Source organism: Panthera leo, chromosome B2 (genome assembly GCF_018350215.1).
Source record: "Panthera leo isolate Ple1 chromosome B2, P.leo_Ple1_pat1.1, whole genome shotgun sequence".
Taxonomy (NCBI): Eukaryota; Metazoa; Chordata; class Mammalia; order Carnivora; family Felidae; genus Panthera; species Panthera leo.
In genome coordinates, this window is record NC_056683.1 from 78,455,853 (window position 1) to 78,475,890 (window position 20,038).

The 20,038-nt window shown below is 35.8% G+C and overlaps 1 protein-coding gene across 1 annotated transcript; it reads left to right on the forward strand.

Moving 5' to 3' along the window:
- The first annotated feature begins 206 nt into the window (after window positions 1–206).
- SPACA1 (sperm acrosome associated 1) lies at window positions 207–17,599 on the forward strand. Its single transcript, XM_042939329.1, has 7 exons — window positions 207–525; window positions 6,176–6,232; window positions 9,828–9,929; window positions 10,696–10,802; window positions 11,448–11,583; window positions 16,706–16,826; window positions 17,355–17,599. The coding sequence occupies exons 1-7, from the start codon at window positions 300–302 to the stop codon at window positions 17,509–17,511; spliced, it is 906 nt and encodes a 301-aa protein (XP_042795263.1). The 5' UTR covers window positions 207–299; the 3' UTR covers window positions 17,512–17,599.
- Window positions 17,600–20,038: the final 2,439 nt, after the last annotated feature.

Genomic DNA, 20,038 nt, shown 5'->3' on the forward strand with positions numbered 1-20,038 from the left:
CTGAGGAAATGAGCGCAGCTCCTGCCACCGCCTGCGCACCTGCAACGCCGGAAAGCGAGCCGCGCGGCCTAAGCCCAGTCGGAAGTGCCGGGCGAGGCGCTACAGGCGGCCTCGCGCGCGTTCCAAGGGCGCTAGGAGCCCGGGAGGCGTTCCGCTTGCCGGTGACGAGCCGTGACGCCTCAATGGTTACCTGGCGCGGCGCGGAGCTTCGGAGTCTGGCGGCTCCTCTCTTCGACGCACCTCTTGTCGGGAGCGGGCGGCTGCGACTGTGTCTTGGTCGGCCGTCGGGGCCGAGAACCATGAGCCCCGGGGGCGCGGGCTGCTCCAACGGGCTGCTGCTGACCGTGGGTTGGCTTCTCCTGGCGGGCCTCCGGTCCGCGTGTGGGACGAACGTCACTGCCGTCCAGGATCCCAGCTTGGCCCCCGAGGGCGAGGGCGAGAATGAGGGCGAGAATGAGGGCGAGGAGGAGGCCGAGAACGAGGCCGAGGCTGAGAGCGAGGCCCAAACTCTGCCAGAGGAGGATGGTGAGGGCGGGAGGCTCCTTAACGTGGATCAGCCGAAGGCAAAGCCCTGCTTTCTGTCTGAGGACAATGAGAATTATTATCCCTGTTAGCATCTGTAGAGCTCAATTGCAAACAGCCTGAATTTATACTTTTTTCATATGCCTATTGGCCTTGAAGAGACTGTGCCAAGAAAAACAAGCACATTATAGAAATTGTTATATGTGCTTTTTGTTGTTGTTGTTAAGGATTAGGAGTAGGAAGTAGCCTCTCACCAACAGGAATTATTTTGACTCCTTGTAGTTCTATGTCTTTCCCATTTTATTTTTTTTTAAATTTTTTTGAGGTTCCAAATTACTTTGAGGTTGTACTACTTTCCACATTTGATCTTTAGGTTGGAACTCATTGGAATTAAGAATCCCCCTCACTGTGACACATCTTAGACCAAAATGCTGACAAAACTGCCCAGAAGCCCCTTGCCAGCTTCATGCAGCTCCACCTTTGAGCACCTCTGTAGCCTGGTGATATGATATTTGTACGTTCCACTTCTATCCACAATGGAATGGTAGTAGTAGGAAACACCTATTAAGGATCCAACTAGTGGTTTTGTTGGATAATACCTGTTAGCCAAGGGGGAATGAGTCTGTGCTTGTTTCGTAAATTTGCCTCATTCTGCTGGGTCATTAAGCAATAAAACTTGACAAGCCATTAAATATGTTTTATTGGTTAGTAACACATTCTGGTTGGTAGAAAACCAGTTGCAGATTTGCAGCTCAAGGAGACTGATTCCCTTACCCCATAAATGACCTGGCTGAGATTCTTTTAATTTCCTTGGCAGTCTCACATCTCCTAGACATACAGAATAGGTGCTGTATTTATTAGCCTTTCTTTTATTTCCTGATGACATAGTGACCCTCAGCGACAGAAAGAAATTGACTATCTGAGGTTAATGGTGAGATGTAGGTTTGTATTGCCTTGATAACATTACAGGGAGTTTGGCGAGGTCCTTGACTTTGGAAGTGTGAAAGAGACTAGGCGAGAAAACATGTTTTAAGGCAGAATCGCTGTTGCTTCACTCTAGTTTTAAAAATAATTAACAATTTTAGTATTAAACTGTTCAAGGGATAGTTCTACCTGTAATGTGCTAAATAGAGTTTAGGCTAAATCCAGACAATGAAGTTATAATGTCTTAGATACAAATTCAAATGTAGGCAAGGTATTTATTCTCTCACTGTCTCAGTTTTGTCATCTGTGAACTTTAGGGGGTCTACCTTTTGGAATTTTATATGTACAATTTCATGTGTAGTTGTTTTTTCCTGGGAAGAGTGAGAATCCAGAACCATAACTAATTGGAAGTGTCTAAGATTGGAAATTTTCTAGAGCCATTATTAAAATTTGACAAAGCCCCTCAACCCTCCATGGACCAGTAAAAGCAGTCATCACTATTTGCTATCCAGTTCACTTTTTTTTAGATTTTAAAGCATTTTACAAGTAATTTACAAGAATAAAGGGTTAATGAAGCAACTTAAATGAAATTTTAATAAGAATGTAAATATGGAAAACTACAAATTTTTATTCCATATTTCCTGGTTTTGAAGATGTATATACCCTAGATGGGCAAGGCACTTTGAATGCAACTAAATGCTCATTAACTGTTATGTATGAATCTGGAATGTATCCATCTTATAAATACTGATTCCAGATTTCAAGTACATCTCTAATAGATTCTAGTTTATTCCTTTGGTTCTTTTTGCACTTGCACTGTCAAAACACAATACTTTTGAAAACTATGAAGCCACATATTTTGTTGATGAAAAGACTGCCATGTCCTTTGCTCCCTAATTGCAAAATATTTTCATTTTAGATTTATAAATACCAATTAGATGATTGACCCAATGAATTTTATTCATTTCTACATCATCTATTTTCTCTTAGTTACCTTTGTATACATACCTGCCATCATGATCTGTCCATTTACAAACCTTATCAAGTAAATTTTGGGGTATAAGGAGCTTTGAAAAGAAAAGAATATTGTCCATATCCTTTTAGCAAAATAGTATGGTCCAGTTTATTTTCACAAAACATTTCAGGATCAAGTCTTTCCTGTTGAAAGACTAACTGAATGAAAATACTATATATCCTTTTCATCTTTAGATGAAATTTAGAAATGTAATACTCATTAATCCATTGACTCTTGAGTTATAGAAAATTCATCTAGGATATTTAAGTTATCTCTCCTTTTGCTTATGCAATCAATTTCACCATCATCCTTAGCATTTAAGGTGCTGCTCTCTATCTCTATGTTCATCTTCCGATTCATCCAACAATTGTGAAATGTTTCTCTCTGTCAATTTTCTTCTCCTTTTATGGACCAAAAACCAAAAAACAAAATTCAAAAACCTCAACTATGTTCAATGAAAGATGAAAATGGACTAGAAGAAAGGTGCATCTAGAGTTCTTTTATATCTTTCTGAAAGATGATGCAATTTTTTGGACAAAGAAATAAAACAAAGGATGATATAATGGTTATGATTTATTTTACAGCCACATCATCTTTCTAGGCAATTCCAACCACTCTTCCATTTTGTTGTCTTAGTCTTTAAAAAAAAAAAAACACAGCTGGGAATGATCAATAAGTAATAATGAAATCAATCATTACAGATGATGAAATAACAAAATGTTTAAAAATATAGGAAAAATTAAGATATTATGTTAGATTTATACTCATACCCCTTATGCCCCCCATTCCTTTTATACCTTTTATAAACATAATGGTATACCTATGCCTAAACCCTTAGATTTATAGTTATCCTATACCTATAAGCTTACATTCATAAAAGAACCAAGAACAGACCTACATAATAATTGCAAAATAAAAAAAAATAATTGCAAAATAGAATGAGTTTCATTCTATAAAATAAGTTTTATCCTATATAAATATAACTGTATTTTCTCTTTTTCTTTGGAACACCTCTAAGAAAGAATAAAAGTTATGAAATATCAACCTTACATATAAACTCTTAAAAAAGAAACTCAAAAGTTAAAATTGGATTCTGATGGTATATACCAACAGTTAAAGTGTGATGAGAATTGAAGAAAACATTCCAGGATTTGCCAGAACAAAAAAGATGAGGATCATTATCTACATCATGGTGGATGCCAGGCTTTTATTAGTAAAGTCTAAAACCCAGTAGATTTTTAAGGAAGACTCATCACATTCTTGACTCCTATTGAAGTTACTATTGAAATTTCTACTCATTTTCACCTGTTCTTCTATCAAGTTAAGACAGCCTATTAGTATTTTGGGGACAGTTAGCTTTCGGCTCTATATGTAAGACTTTTATTTCTCTTAAGGTTTCATTTTGTTAGACTTGCCTGGTATTCCAACCTGTCATTTTTAGAGCTAGATTTATTTTCAAACATATTTGCTATCCTTTCTAGTTTTTCAGAATCTCTGGATTCAGTCAGCAGGATACCAATATTTTCCAAGTCAGTAATAAAAATATTAAACAGGACAGAGTCCTGTGACACATCATTCCTTACAAATTGGCACCAAGCAATTACTTAGCATCAGTGGATATTACTGTTTAGCAAGTTACACATAAAAAGTTTACTGACATGCAGACTGTATTTTTCCTTTTTACTCACAGATATATAACAGGAAATTTTGACAAATATCACACTGAAGTCCAGGTACATGTAATTTCTGTGACTCACCAGTATAGGATTCCCATCAAAAATGAAAGTTGGGGGCACCTGGGTGGCTCAGTTGGTTAAGCGTCCAACTTTGGCTCAGGTCATGATCTCGTAGTTTGTGAGTTCAAGCCCCACATTGGGCTCCATGCTGACAGCTCAGAGCCTGGAGCCTACTTTGGATTCTGTATCTCCCTCTCTCTCTCTCTGCCCCTCCCCTGCTCATGCTTGCTCATTCTCTCTTTCTCTCTCTCTCAAAAATGAATAAACTTTAAAAAAATTAAAAAAAAAAAAACTCTGATATTGAGGTGTGCCTGGGTGGCTCAGTCAGTTGAGCATCTGACTCTTGATTTCAGCTCAGGTCATGATCCCAGGGTCATGGGGTTGGGCTCCATGCTGAGTGTGGAGTCTGATTAAGGTTCTCTCTCTCTCCTCTCTCTCTCTCTCTCTCTCTCTCTCCCTCTGTCCCCTCTGCCCCACCCACACTCATTCTCTCTTTCTCAAAAAATAAAATAAAAAGAAAGTCATTGAATGACCTAATGGGCAATCAAAGCCAAAAGGGACTTTAGAGATCATCTGATTAAATCCAGTCTTTTTCTGGAGTTAGGAGATCTTAAGTAACTTTCCCAAAGTTGCATAGGTAGTGAATAGTGGGGCTGATTAATAGTTTTTTCTAATGGTTTTTTTAAAGAAGTTGTATTTAAAAGCTAATACTCATCCTCCTAACTATGTTTTCTATGTTCAAGATTTGTCTTTTAATTTATATCTCATAATGTGCCAGCAGAAAGTATCCAAGCATGTCAAGCAAAAATGTCATTTCAAAATTGATCATGATAGGCCAAATAATTTAACAAAGTCAATATTAATTTACTTAACATGTATACACCAACAGCATACTATTATTCAGTATATTTGGTGCTTGTAAGTATAGAATAACAGTGTTTATGAATGTATTGTCTTATAGTAATCAAAATAGGAAAAACTGTGATGTGCACTGACTGTGAATGAAGTTATGCTATCTTAAGCATGTTTGCAGCAGTAAATAAGTTACAGAATGTTTTCACATATGTTATCTCATTTAATTCTTACAATAATCAAATAAGATAGATTTTCCTTTTCAGATTTTTGCAGAAGAGTTAAGTAGGCCTGACAGAGTTTTAAGTAATTTGATCAAACTCAGATGATTAGTGGTAGAAGAAGCAATTGGACCCCAATTCCAATGCACTTTCCCATGTAATACTGTTAATTTAGGATGCAATGCTTTAAAAAAAATTCTAACCCCTCATGTAATATTTTTTATATTGAGATATTAGTTCTAATCTGCTGTGAAGAATTGGCTGGTGGAAATCATGCCAGATTAGAAACAGAGAAATGTGATTTGAAAGCAATAATATTTAACTACTCAAACACATGTATATTCATAAATTATCCTGATAAATAAAGTGTTGGGATAAATTCTTGGGCATAATCTATCATCTTAACTTAAGAATGTATAGAACCAACCTATAACAGAGATTTTAATGAACATTTGGGATAAAGACTTATTTTTGGATGGAAATGATGCACTCACAATTTTTTTTTGGAAAATAGAGAATAGAAAAAATCGGGCCTTACAGTTGGTAGGCTTTTGTTTTGTTTTGTTTTTCTGACCTATAGAACTTTAACTCACCATGTATTAAGTTGATGAAAAAACATTATTTTTAATTTATGTAAGAGTTTAAATATAGACCTTCTTTGCAAGGTATTTCCTAATTTAATTCATTACTTTCATGAATAAGGCTTCTTTTGATTTAAGCAATAATAGAAGATGTACTAGGAATGACATTACTTTTCTGATTTAAAAAGTTAAAAAACTTTTTTTTGATTAATGTTAAAAACTATCTGCTTCCCATGAATGCTTGTATCCTTCACCCTCAAGTAGTTTTTCACTTAAAAAAGTTTTTACATGATTAAATAATGTATCTTTGCACTTTATATTTAGTTTCAAATAATACAGCAGTCAAAGAAGTAGAATTTGGGATGTGCACCGTTACATGTGGTAAGTAGCATAGAGCAGATAAATCAACAATATTATAATTTGGTGGGAAGGAAAGGTAAAAGCTGTTGACAATTTTTATTTGTAATTTGTGTGCCCTTATTTATCTCTTAAACTATAATTTGCACACAAAGCTCAAAAGGTAAGATATTGTCAGTTCATAACCCCTAAGTCTTATTTTAAGCCGGCTCCCTATATTTTTTTGGCACTTAAACTGCCTTCACTAAGTAAAAGTTTATCTCACAGATGTTCAGAAGATGAAGATCTTCCGATGCATCTCACAGATGTCTTCCCACACACTGTGTGGCAAATCTATCAAGAAATTTGTGTATTTGTAATACTCTATTATAAATTCTACATTTCTCCAATACATATGTTATGTCTTGGGGAAAAGAGGTATTAGCTTGGGGGGAAGATAATATTCACAAACTATGACTTTTTTCCATCATTCCATGAATAGAAATTGGACATAATATCTCTCATATGGGGGTGGGATTAAGGGTACATGTGTTATAATAGACCAGTGTTTCTCAAACTTAAGTGTCCACCCTAAGTGCCTGCAGAGCTTGTTAAAACCCAGGCTGCTGGGCCTACCCTGAGTTCCTAACTCACTTGGTCTTTGGAGGAGCCTAAGAATTTGTATTTCTAAACAAGTTTACAAATAAAGCTGATGCTGCTGGTTAAAAGACCATCTTTTAACAACCACTTTGAGAACCACTATAGACAGACTAGCATGCTGAGAAGACAATAGATAACTCACAATGAAATTCCGTTTATTCTAAATTAGAACCTGTCTTGCAAAAAGGATAGTGATGGGAGGGAAAGACAAAAACCAAAGGGTAAGAAGACAGCAATCCATGCAGATATAGAGCAGAATTGCTTTTTAAACTACACCTGAATTATTTATATTTAAGATAATATATTTTAATTGTCACAAAATAAACCTAACATAAAATTTACTATTTTTATCATTTTTAAATGTACGACTTGGTAATCTTAAACATGTTCATATTGTTGTACAATGATTACCACCATCCATCTCCAGAATTTTTTCATCATCCCAAAATGAAAACTCCATACCCATTAAACACGAACTCCCTGCTCTCTCCCCTTCCCCCAGCTCCTGACAACCACTGTTCTACCTTCTGCCTCTTAAGATAATTTTAAAACTATTTTTTTTTACCTTAACTTCTTACTGGGTCAGAGTCAGAAATGAGAGGAATACATGTAATATACCTGTGAATATTCATTTGTAATTTATATCTTTATTTTGCTGCTTGCTTGAGAAATTTTCACAGGCAGAGAATTATTTTTAAGACAATTCTAGTAATTTATAGTGTATTACTCTATTACTTAAAGATGTGTTTCAAAAATTATATATTTGCTCATTCATCAAATCATTTTTTGAATTTTGCCTACTATGTGCCAGGCATTGTTACAGGTGCTGGAATAAAGCAGAGGAAACTCCTTGCCTTCAAGGAGTGTATATTTTAGTAGGGGCAAAGAGAAAAATAATATTCAAACATGTAACATGTCAGATGGTGATAAATTCTAAGGAGAAAGATAAACCATAAAAGGTAATATTTCACATCTAAAATATTTTAAAATATTTTCAAACTTTTTTGGTTTATAACAGAACTATTTAGAGGGGGAAAAAGTGCTTTGGTGATAATTCTATTGAACTCCCAAAACAATATTTTAGCAGTCAAAAAATTTTCTTTTTCTGGAATACCCAGGCAGATTTTTAGGTTTACTTGGACTTACAGAAAATCTCACACCTACACATATCATCGCAATGAACTATATTTGGCTAAATAAATTCCTAATTAAATTTGCTTGGAAAATATTTATGCAGTTCAGAATAAGGCTGTGCATCTAGTGAGGTACCTTTCATAAATTCAAGCAGAGCTATACTGCAACCATTCTCAGGCATCTCTTTTACTCAAAAGAAATCTTTCCTCAAAGAGTATACTTATCATGATGAGCACTGAGTAATGCATAGAATTGTTGAATCACTATATTGTATACCCAAAACTAACATAACACTGTATGTTAACTACACTGGAATTAAAATAAAAACATAATTAAAAAAAAGATCTTTTCTCTCCCAATCTTCATCTCCTTATCTCATGTAGAGTCCTCTCCCTTGCTACTCAAAGTTTGGTCCATAGACTAGCTGCATCAGCATCTCCTGGGAGCTTGTTAGAAACGCAGAATCTCAGAACCTACTCCAGACCTACTGAATCAGAATTTGCATGTTAATAAGATTTCCAGGTGATTGCATGCACTCTAAAGTTTGAGAAGCACTGTTGTAAGTCATCTGTCACTGTTGTAAGTTGACTTCAACTTGCCCTTGAGAATGGGTTTTATGATTAACATCTTTAGAGGCTGAAAGAGGGAATCTGGTAGACAAGGAAATCAAGATGTACTGTTCCTTAGCCTGTGACTACACTGTCTTATCACAGGTCACTTATCCATACAACATGTTTATCATGTCACTGATTGAGCATTTATCATGTTCCTCAATTCTGGTAATGAAAGGCAAACCCAGTGGAGATCTGAGATCTGTTAGTAAAGACTTGATTTCTTGTTGTAAAAAAGTGTGGTAATTCTAAAGAGAGTATCTTACTAGAAATTGAGATTTAATAGTTTCTCCTCCTATATTTAATATAGATTTTACTAATCTAAATATTTAGATTTTACTAAATCTAATTTAGATTTTACTAATCTAAATATTAAAAAGCATCATTTGTGTTTTAAAATGTGATTCTGGCAGGGCACCTGGGTGGTCCATTTCATTAAGCGTCTGACTCTTGATTTCAGCTCAGGTCATGATCTCACAGTTCTTGAGTTCGAGCTCTCTGGTTCTACACTGACAATGTGGAGCCTGCTTGGAAATCTCTCCGCTCCCCCCACCCCCATGGCCTCTCTGCCCCTTCCCCCCTCTCAAAACAAATAAATAAACATTTAAAAAGGAAAAAATATAATGTGATTTTGGGAATGTTCTCTAGAGTTCCAAAATCTCTTCTAAAAGTTCCATGCCAGATGAGCTTGGGAGATCCTGTGTACTACTGTATTTCATCAAATCTAAGACTTTATCAGCAATAAGAAGCATATTTTATGCACCTCTAAAATGGAAAAATGCGGCCAATTTGTCACATGTTGTCAATTCAAAGGTAAATTCTGATTTCAAAAATGTTAAAATGTAAAAATTTTAATTCTTCAATCAGTGAAAGCTTATACACTATAGCACATTAATTTCCTTAGCATATTCAAAGTTCTCCCCAAATTCTGTAAATAAAGAGGACCCTTTAATTTTATTTAATGTATCATTTTCAAATGTCTAATTGTGGAATCCCTTTTCTTATGCTAACAACCAGAGGAACTAGTGTTTCATGTAACTCACTTTGGGAAATGCTGTTTTATGAAATAATTCAAAATGAGGGGCATAAAATAATTCTAAGCATTACCTCCCTGAAGTTAGGAATTTAACTTCTGAAATTAGAAGTCTCAAAAAAAAAAAAAAAAAGCCTAGGTGGAAAAAGAAAAGAAACTGGAATGAATTTTTCTTAACACTTGCTGGTTTCTTCTACCAAAGGTGTTGGTATTAGAGAAGTTATCCTAACAAATGGATGCCCTGGAGGTGAATCCAAGTGTATTGTACGGGTGGAAGAATGCCGTGGACCAGTAGATTGTGGCTGTGAGTTGGACTCTGTGTTGGGGGGGGAGACAGAAGGGAAAAGTTTACTGCGGGGAAATAGCCTTAACCTCAGGCTGCCATGAGTGGAAGGAGCTGATCAATACTGAAAGGAAACTTAATAAAACTTAAAATTCCAGTTCTCTAGACAGTAATAGCTCTGAGTACCTTTCCATTTTTGCTTTACATTTTTTCAGTTATGTCTAAAATTTAACGTATATTCTCTGTAATACACTAGAACCTTATTATACTCAGGGCCTGTGATCAAGGCTGTGCTATAGTGAAATACTTTTGACACTTTGGTCTTGACAAGTGATTGGCATGATTATCAATAGATCGGCAGACTTTAAACTGAGAACTTTGAGGTCTGTTCTATGTCAAATTACACTACTTTGAGAGTTCATTACCTCTAGTGGTAATCCTAATCAATAAATGGAATCCCTAACCAATAAATGGAAAGCCACTAGCAGATCTCAAAGTTTAATCTAATAGATCACTAAATTGGTTGCCTTTGCTATATATTCTGCAGAAGGAACAGACAGCTATGGTGTCTCCCACCTGCTTCTTTTAATGACTTTACTTTGCATCCATTATTCCTTCTGCTCTTCTACACTCAAACTCTCAATAATAATTTTGATAACGTCCAGTATATAATTGATTTAAAAAAATTGATTTTATAATTTATGTAGTGGCTTTTAAAAGTAGCCTTTGTATAAAACAATTTATAATGCCCATTGGTATATATGTATTTAATTTTCCTTGTTTTTAGGGGGTAGACCAATTTCAGAAAGTCTTGACAGTGTTAGAATGGCATGTACTCATATATCTCCTGTAAATCGTTTCAAATATATTTGGAAACTTCTAAGGCCAGAGCAAGTAAGTCATGAATGTATGTAATGTGGTGCTTTCTAGTGAGTGATAAAATTTGTGTCCCAGTGCTTGATGGCTATCAGAAAACTCTCTCTTTAGAAACAGTTTGCAAAAATGAAGTTAAAAATCTTACAACTTTGTTATTACTGAAATTTATAAAATTTTTCATTATTAAGTGGGGCTAAGTCTTTATATATGTCTTGGGGTCAGCTATTATCAGAACTTAAAAACATCCATTTTATATAAAGTTTTCTATTTTGGAAGCAAATTTTTCATTTGTTTGCCTAGGAGTTGTATCAGGATAATAGTAGCTAACATTAATTGAGGGCTTATTAAGTGTCAGACATACACCAAGTGCTACAATTTCTTTTAACCCACATAACAATCTATGAGGTAATCCTTATCATTACACCCATTTTGCAGATAAATAACTGAGAAGCAGTGGGAAACTTGTCCTGGGTCACATAGGCAGGAAATGGTAAGGTTGGTACTTGATTGTCTGGATTGCCTGACTCTAAAATCCATGTGTATAATTAATTACTGTCCTAGACTGAAAGACAATGACTACTCTTTTGTTATGAGGAGTAAATTGTTTCCTGATCTTAAGTCCACATAAAGAATATTAGGACTTTTTTTTTCCTTTTTAAATAGCAACCCGTTATCCTTGCAAATGATTCAGCAATCCTGGAAGTACGCAGGGAAGTTCGCCCCTTGGTTTTCGAGTGTGACACCTTGGATAATAATGAAATAGTAGCATCTATTAAATTCACAGTCTATACAACAAGTGGTAAGTGCCCAGTAATGTTTTTGTTTGCTTATATCAAACTTTAAAAAGCATCAAAATCATCTGGAGGACACCTTGCAACACAGATTGATAACCCTACCCCCAGGGCTTCTGATTCAGTAGATCTTGGGTGGGGCTGGCAGAATAGTTTGCATTTCTAACAAGTTCCCAGGTGCTGCTGGTCCAGAGACAACATTTTGTAAATCACTGGTTTTTATCATTTAGACTTTCTACAAGGTGATGCTTAATTTCTGTAAAAAGAATTTTTTTTTACTATTTATTTATTTTTGAGAGAGAGATAGGCAGAGCACGAGCAGGGGAAGGGCAGAGAGAGACAGACACACAGAATCCGAAGAAGGCTCCAGGCTGAGTTGTCAGTACAGAGCCTGACTCGGGGCTTGAACCCACGAACTGCAAGATCATGACCTGAGCTGAAGCTTAACCGACTGAGCCACCCAGGGACCCCAGTGGTGCTTAATTTCTTTTTCACAAAGTAGAGTCAGATGTGTTTCACTTTGAGAAACTGGTGCATTCCTGAAGTGTTTCCAAAGAACAGTCCTCTAACTTGAATTATATTATTTTACTTCTATCACAAAAGTGAAAGTGCATACATAGAATTCTCACGGATACACAACAATTTTGGCACAGTAAAATAAATAAAATTAAGAAACGTTATGTCAAAACATGGCTTTTTAAAAATTATTCATTTGAAGAAATTATTTTTTTGATGAAACAATAATGTAGTCCTCAGTTTTTGTCACAAAAGGCAAATCTTGTCCTGAACATAACTTTAAATGTTAGAAACTGTACTTCTCTTGCAAAATTAATCCATGGGCGTATCCTTCCAGTTTAGACTACAATGTCTAATATATCTAATTATTTTCTTTTGTTCAGTTGTTCTTAACTAGTTTTACCATTGTTGTCATTGTTATTGACGGTATGAGGGGGCTTGGTCACAAGGTCTTTTGAGAATCCAATCAAGATTCAAGAGGCTTTTCCCAGAAAAATGCCCACATAAACAAACATGCCAAGAGCTACCTGTTATTTTAAGAGAGTTCATGGATTTCTTGAAGCTATTTCTCAATCCCATGTAAAGAATTTTTGCTGTAGTTTAGAGATACCATACACTGTAGAGATAGCATAACACCGTTTATCAAAATGGAAAAAAGCTAAAATATTTTGGAGATGACTTTTAAAAATAAACTATAACTTTTTTTGATGTGTTTAGTGTCTTTAAAAAAACATTTATGGTGAAAGCTAATAATCTTACTCTTCAGTTGAGATATCAAGTGTTATTAAAAGGATAATTTCAATAAAGTACTAAAAAAAGGCAAGAAAGGGCCAAACCTCATCAAACTAAAACATATCTCAGTAAGTACTAACTAGTTCAGGGTATTTATGGTTTGGGGGCCATTCTCTCTTTTTGTCCCTACAGCCTAATCCTTGTTAAGACCATACCTCTTCCTATGATTAGAAGTCAATATGCATTTGATATTGTGTAAGCTAAGGGCTAGAACACAGACCCCAAAATGTTAGCCCTTAAATGAGACAAAGTTGACTTCTCTCTTGTAGCAAGTAGTCCAGGGCTGATGGGTTAGCTCTGCCATCTCAGGACATGCACTGGTTAAATGACAAAATGTTTTCAGAACACTTTGGTATCAGTTTCTTTTGACAATTGGGAACACCACTGCGATAGACCCTTTTGGCTATTTGGACATTGAACAAATATTTTGTCTATAAATGTATAAATGTCACCACAATATGGCACTGGCTTGAAACAAGTACACAATTGCAATATTGTTAGGGTAAATATGATTTAGTTAATGAAAATTTCCCATCCATTCCCTTTACATCAGATTTTTCACTTCCACAACAGTTGTCTTTATAATCAGACATTGTTATGGATTGAATTGTGTTTCCTTTCTTAAGTCCTAACTCCCAGAACCGCAGAATGTGACTGTATTTGGAAATAGGATCATTGCAGATGTAATTTGTTCAGTTAACATAAGGTCATACATACTAGAATGGAGTGGGCCTTTAATTCACTATGACTGGTATCCTTATAAGAAGAGGGAAATTTGGACACAAATACAGAATGAGAAGGATGAGAATGTCATGTGAAGACACAAAGACACACAGGAAGAAGACAGCCATGTGAAAGCAGAGGCAGAGATTAGGGTTATGTTGCCACAAGTCAGGGAACATCTGGGGCCACCAGAAGCAGGAAGAAGAAAGGAAGGATTGGCCCCCAGAGACTTTGGAGGGAGCAAGGCCTTACCAATACCTTGCATTCAGACGTTTAGCCTCTAGAACTTTGAGACAATAAATTTCTGTTTTTAAGTCACCCAGTTTGTGGTACCCTAGAAAACGAATGCAGGCATAAGCTTAGTTTCTCTAAGAAGTTAGAACATCGAAATTCACCTATTTTCATTAAAAAATTTCAATAGGAAACACAGCCCCCCCTTTTTTTTTAGGTATAAAAGTAATCAAGATATAAAAATAATCCATGCAAGAAGACTACTGTTGAAATGAAGTATCTAGATACTACCATCAGCATTTTACTATTGATCTATCCATCCTTCTATAAATCCATTGATCCATATTATTTTTTCAATGCATTTCAACATAATTTGCTAATGTCTGCATACTTCCCATAGAAATTTCACTCTCCATCCTCTCTAGGCTAGTATTGCAGGGTAGTGAATAAATGGCAAGGAATTTTGCCGTTTCTTCTTCTCAGGTTTTAATACTAAAAGGTGTCTTTCATTCGAGCTTAAAAAATCTCACTGCCGTCTCTAAATCTAAAATTATCAAAAACAAAAAGATTTTTAAAAATCTAACAATGTTGGAATATCAATATGATGTGATTTCTCTGTCATATTTGAAACTATTTAGTGAGATCACTAATTGAGTTTATACCTCTGACATTAGAAGAAAAGTGAAAAATTGTACTCCTTCATGTTTAAAGAGTAGGAAGAAAATCCAGACAAATAAGCAGCTGAAATTGCCCATACAGGAAACTATTACTGATAGGGTGGTACTTACCAAAATTAAACTATTACAAGATATAAACAGCTTGCACAAATCATTAAACCTCCCTGAACATTGGTTTACTTATCTGTGTAGTTCAGTAGTTGCATTTGGTAATCTCTCTGGTCCTTCTTCACACGAATTCTTTATGGTTCTGTGATTTATGAACTGGGAAGAACCACAAGAAAACTATATAATTGGTAAGGTAAGTAAAATTTGATATAAATTGGCTTTTCACCAATATACAACGTAACAATGTTATACATACGGTAGACTGGCTTTGTCTATTTAATAGACTTATTTGCAAGAAGAGCAGAAAGATATGGGAGAGAATGTCTAATTTAAAAGTAGTCTGTGGATATTTGTATAAAAACATAAACCTCTAGCCCTATCTTACAACATTTCTAAAAATTAGAGATATATCGTAGTCCTAAATGTAAACACTAAAGCCATAAATCTTAAAAAAGGAAACATAAGAAAATATCTGCATGATTCAGGAGTAGGCAAGGGTTTCTTAGATATGATTCAGAAAACAATCACCATAAAAGGGAAGATTGATAAATTAGGCTTCATCAAAATTAAAAACTTTAGCTCATTAAAAGAAATCAATCAGTTTGGGTACAATCAGTTTGGGCAAAGATCTTACAGTTTCTTGGAAAAATAAAGTGTACCTCTACTTTATGACCCAGCACTTCCACTCTTAGGTATTTATCCAAGAGAAATGTACATTTGCAGATGACTTGAATAAAAAATGTTTGCAGCAGTTTATTTGTAATAGCCTAAAGCTGTAACAGCCTGAATGTCCATCAGTAGGAAAATGAATAGACAAATTGGACTACTACTCGTCAATAAAAAAGAAAAAAAAAAAACTATTGATACATGCAGCAGTGTAGGTGAATCTCTAAAACAGGCTGAGTAAAAAAAGCCTTACACTAAGGAATATATAGTGTATGTTTCCATTCCTATAAAGTTCTAGAACAGGCAGAACTAATCTGTAGTGGAAAAGAAAATCAGGACAGTAGTTGCCTCTGGAGGATGGGGCAGGGATTAACTGGGAGGGGCTAAAGGGAGTCTCTGGGGTATAGCAATAGCCTGAGTCTTCATAGGGTTTGAATTATATATGTGTGTTTGCATTTGCCAAAATAAATGTACATTTAAAATCTTTGTGCAATTCGTGGTAAATTTTACCTCAAAAGAAAAATTATAAACAAGTATTGAACTCTAGTTAATGATATGCATGTTGAAGACTTTTGTGGGGAATTGGCAGAAATTAGCAAATTACGTTGAAATACATTGAAAAATTAAGATGGATCAATGGATTTATAGAAGGATGGACAGATGGATAGTAAAATGTTGATGGTATCTAGGTGGTGGGAATACAGGATGTTCACTGTTAAATGCTTTCAACTTTTCTGCATGTTTGAAAAGAACATTTCATGTCCATCAACTGATCAATGGATAAAGAAGATGTGGTTTATATATACAATGGAATACTACTTGGCAATGAAAAAGAATGAAATCCTGCCATTTGCAGCAATATTGCTGGAACTGGAGGGTATTATGCTAAGTGAAATAAGTCAGTCAGAGAAAGATAGATATCCTATATTTTCATTTATATATAAGTGGAACTTGAGAAACTTAACAGAAGACCATGGGGGAAGGGAGGGAGGAAATAGTTACAAACAGAGAGGGAGGGAGGCAAGGCATAAGAGACTCTTAAATACAGAAAACAAACTGAGGGTGGATGGGGGGTGGTGTAGAGGGGAAAATGGGTGATGGGCGTTGAGGAGGGCACTTGTTGGGTTGAGCACTGGGTGTTGTATGTAAGCAATGAATCACGGGAATCTACCCCCAAAACCAAGAGCACACTGTACACACATATGTTAGCCAATTTGACAGTAAGTTATATTAAAAAAGAAAGAAAGAAAGAAAAGGACATTTCAAAGGTGATGAGCAAGCTTACTAATACCTTTCTTTCCACTAATTCTTCCTGTATTTTTCTAAAGTTGTTTTTTAGATATGAAGTTTCCATTTAGATATGTATCTCCTTTTTTATACAGTGGTAATAACCATCAGGTGTGTGTGTTTTCTCTAGAATTGCAAATGAAAAGATCAAGCCGACCAGACACTGATGCAGTCCTAGTTTTTGTGCTGACCATAGGAGTTATTATCTGTATATTTGTGATCTTTGTACTGATATTCATAATTATAAACTGGTAGGTAAAGGGCTCAGCTGAGTCATCACCCTTGCTTGATGTCCTCCTTGTCTGTCCCCACTTCTTGTTTGATGAATCCAAAGCTCTGTCCATAATGCCTCCCATATGTATCTTGAAACAGCCCAACACCCTCTATACCTCCTGCAACTATTCCAGTTCAGGCTAATCTCATGACTTGCTTCCCAGCCACAAAAGAGCTTGAAATGCAATTTTTAGAATTTTATATAGTAATTGCTAAAAAAAGTGTTTTGAATGTATATGTGTGTTGTCCAGTTGTAGTTCCCACAACTCTCAAACTTGGTTAGTATAAGCTACTAAATTCATTTTTTAAAATATTTCTAATACTTACCTGACTTTACACTCTGGTACAGTCTAAGGACTCATCTACTATCACCATGTAATTGATACAACACAAACTAAAAATAAATCATGACTAAGGAGGCACTTCTATATAGAACAAATTATATAGATCTATTTAGTTTTGGTTTTCATTTCACAAGGGATTTTTATTTTTGTTTTTTTCTCTAGGGGGGCAGTCAAGTCTTTCTGGGGGGAGAAATCCTCATCAACTGAGATACCGTCTGAGCTGAGCTCAGTGAGATACAAAGATTCAACTTCTCTTGACCAATCACCAACAGAAATACCTGGAACTGAAGATGATGCTTTAAGTGAATGGAATGAATGATATATGGAAGATATATAAGAAACAAAAGGAGATTAGAGCATATCAGATTCATTACTATAAAAATAAAATATATGGTTAAATACTTTAATAATTTTGCAAGTGATTTCCCACAGTCTGAGGGTAATGCAATATGAGAAGGGGCTATTGTAACCAGTGTCTTCATGGTAAAGTTATCAAAAATTATTTTAATTTGGGGGCGCCTGGGTGGCTCAGTTGGTTAGGCGGCCGACTTCGGCTCAGGTCATGATCTCACGGTTTGTGAGTTCAAGCCCCGCGTCGGGCTCTGTGCTGACAGCTCAGAGCCTGGAGCCTGTTTCGGATTCTGTGTCTCCCTCTCTCTGACCCTCCCCCGTTCATGCTCTGTCTCTCTCTGTCTCAAAAATAAACGTTAAAAAAATTTTTTTTTTAATTATTTTAATTTGTTCTCAACGCTTGCCATTTCAGGTAATCACTTGATGACATTTACCTAAAGAGGTGCGCGCGCGCACACACACACACACACACACACACACACACAGAGTATTCTAAACACATTTTTGATCAATTTGGTCACTTCTAAGGTGATATGCCTGTTTTGTCCCAAACAAGAAAAATGTCATATAGAAGATGCCTTGCATATTAGACTTTCTTCCTTCTGGGAGCACTGGATTGAACTTCCTAAAGCAAATCATACTTTAGAATTTCTGCAGGGCATATGAATATACAGCATCACTTGTAAAACATGAGATAATAATAATAATAATAACATCAACAACCACCACCTCCACTTAGTAACTATTATGTGCCAAGCATCGCTTAAAGCATTTTACATATATTAAGTAATATAACTATGATTGTATATAGGAAATATGTAAGGAGGAAGTGGGGTGGAACTTGGAGATGGCTGAGTAAATGATACATATTTAACATGCCCTGTATTTCTCACAGAAAAAAAAAGTGCATTAAGAACTTTTGAATGTCCACTGATAAGAACCTTCTTTGTGCTTGGTATACAGATGATAACATCTCAAAACCAAGGTACTTATTTCTGAACATCATTACTGTCTTTTTGTATTGTGTCATTATGTGATATTGTTGTGGCCAACTATCATGAAAGACAGCAAGGCACTAGACAGTTTGATTTGGTAGACTTAACAGATTTTCAGAGGTTTTGATAGTAGCACAAAATATACTGAATTTTTTATAGATGAATTCTGTGCCAACTTCATTGCTCTTATTACAAGATTTTCCTGATGATAGCATTAACTCTGCACATCTGTGAAGAAAACACTGTAAATGGGCATTTATGGTCTACCTCCCTCCAGTAGCCTAGACATTGGCTATGTTGTAGAATTATCCATGCATTCCATTTTATATTTGTATTTGAAAGAAGCAATGAAGAATTGGCTGGAAAGTGATTGTTATTTGTTGTAGGAATTCTACTAGAGACTTTGAGTGAAAAGAAACTGTTTTATTAAAATCTCCCAAAATAATTGTGGGGTTTTGTTTTTTTGTTTTTGTTTTCATTTTTGTTTACTTTTTTTTGGTGACACCCCTTTTCCCTAGATAAGTGTGAAAAAAAAAAGTCAACCTTCCATTTCTTATTCCTGATTAAGTATGGCATAGAGGTGTTAAACATTCTTCAATGGTAATTGTCATCCTTATTTTTAGAACTGTGAACAGCAGTGGTTTCTAACCGTAGTTCAGTGACCATTAATGTTCAGTCAGGTGAACAGGTTTAGTTGTATTTCTGGCTGTCTACTCTCCAGGCATGTGGTCAGATGGGGACCATGTGACTAGTTCTGGCCAATGAGTTATGAGACAAAATTCCAAGTTTCACTTTCAGACTAGAACATTTCACTGTGAAGACATCCAGAGCTTATCTCCTCTCTGCCAGAGTGACCAAAAATGCTTAGATGCTGACTGTACTGACACCTTGGATCCCAGAGTGAGGCTCACATGACACAGGATCTCCAGTCAACCAACTATGGATATGCAGCATGAGCTAGAAATAGACCTTGTGATTTTAAGCCACTGAAAGTTAGAGGTTGTTTGATACAGCAGGTTTACTAAGACTATCCTTATTGAGACATAAATGTTTTCTAAAAAACAGGTTTCCATGGTCCTATGAGTTGAAGACTTCTTTAGTGCAGAACTTCCCTTCAATATGCTATGCACATTGTGACTCTTCAAGAAGGGGATATAGGTGTAATTTTTTTAATATTTATTTTTGAGAGAGAGTATGCAGGGGGAGGGGCAGAGAGTGTGGGGGACAGAGGATTGGAAGTAGGCTCTGCACTTAGCAGCGAGCCCAATGTGGGGCTCGAACACACAAACCACGAGATGACGACCTGAGCCAAAGTCAGACGCTAAAACTGACTGAGCTACCCAGACACCCTAGGTAAATTTTTCAAATTTATTGCTGGTCTGTTGAACAAAAGTGAAAGCGTGCATGAATATTAATACTATACCAACTCAGAAATACAGTTTTGAGCAGGACTGTCTGATGAGCAGGACTGTCACAAGGAGTTAGGCAGAGCTCAGTGAA

Bases quoted from the DNA above. Each gene is read 5' to 3' on its own strand.
- SPACA1 (XM_042939329.1), top strand. From the start codon at position 300: ATGAGCCCCGGGGGCGCGGGCTGCTCCAACGGGCTGCTGCTGACCGTG. The intron at 6,233-9,827 runs GTAAGTAGCATA...CTTCTACCAAAG, and splicing joins GATGTGCACCGTTACATGTG to GTGTTGGTATTAGAGAAGTT. The intron at 16,827-17,354 runs GTAGGTAAAGGG...TTTTTTCTCTAG, and splicing joins ATATTCATAATTATAAACTG to GGGGGCAGTCAAGTCTTTCT.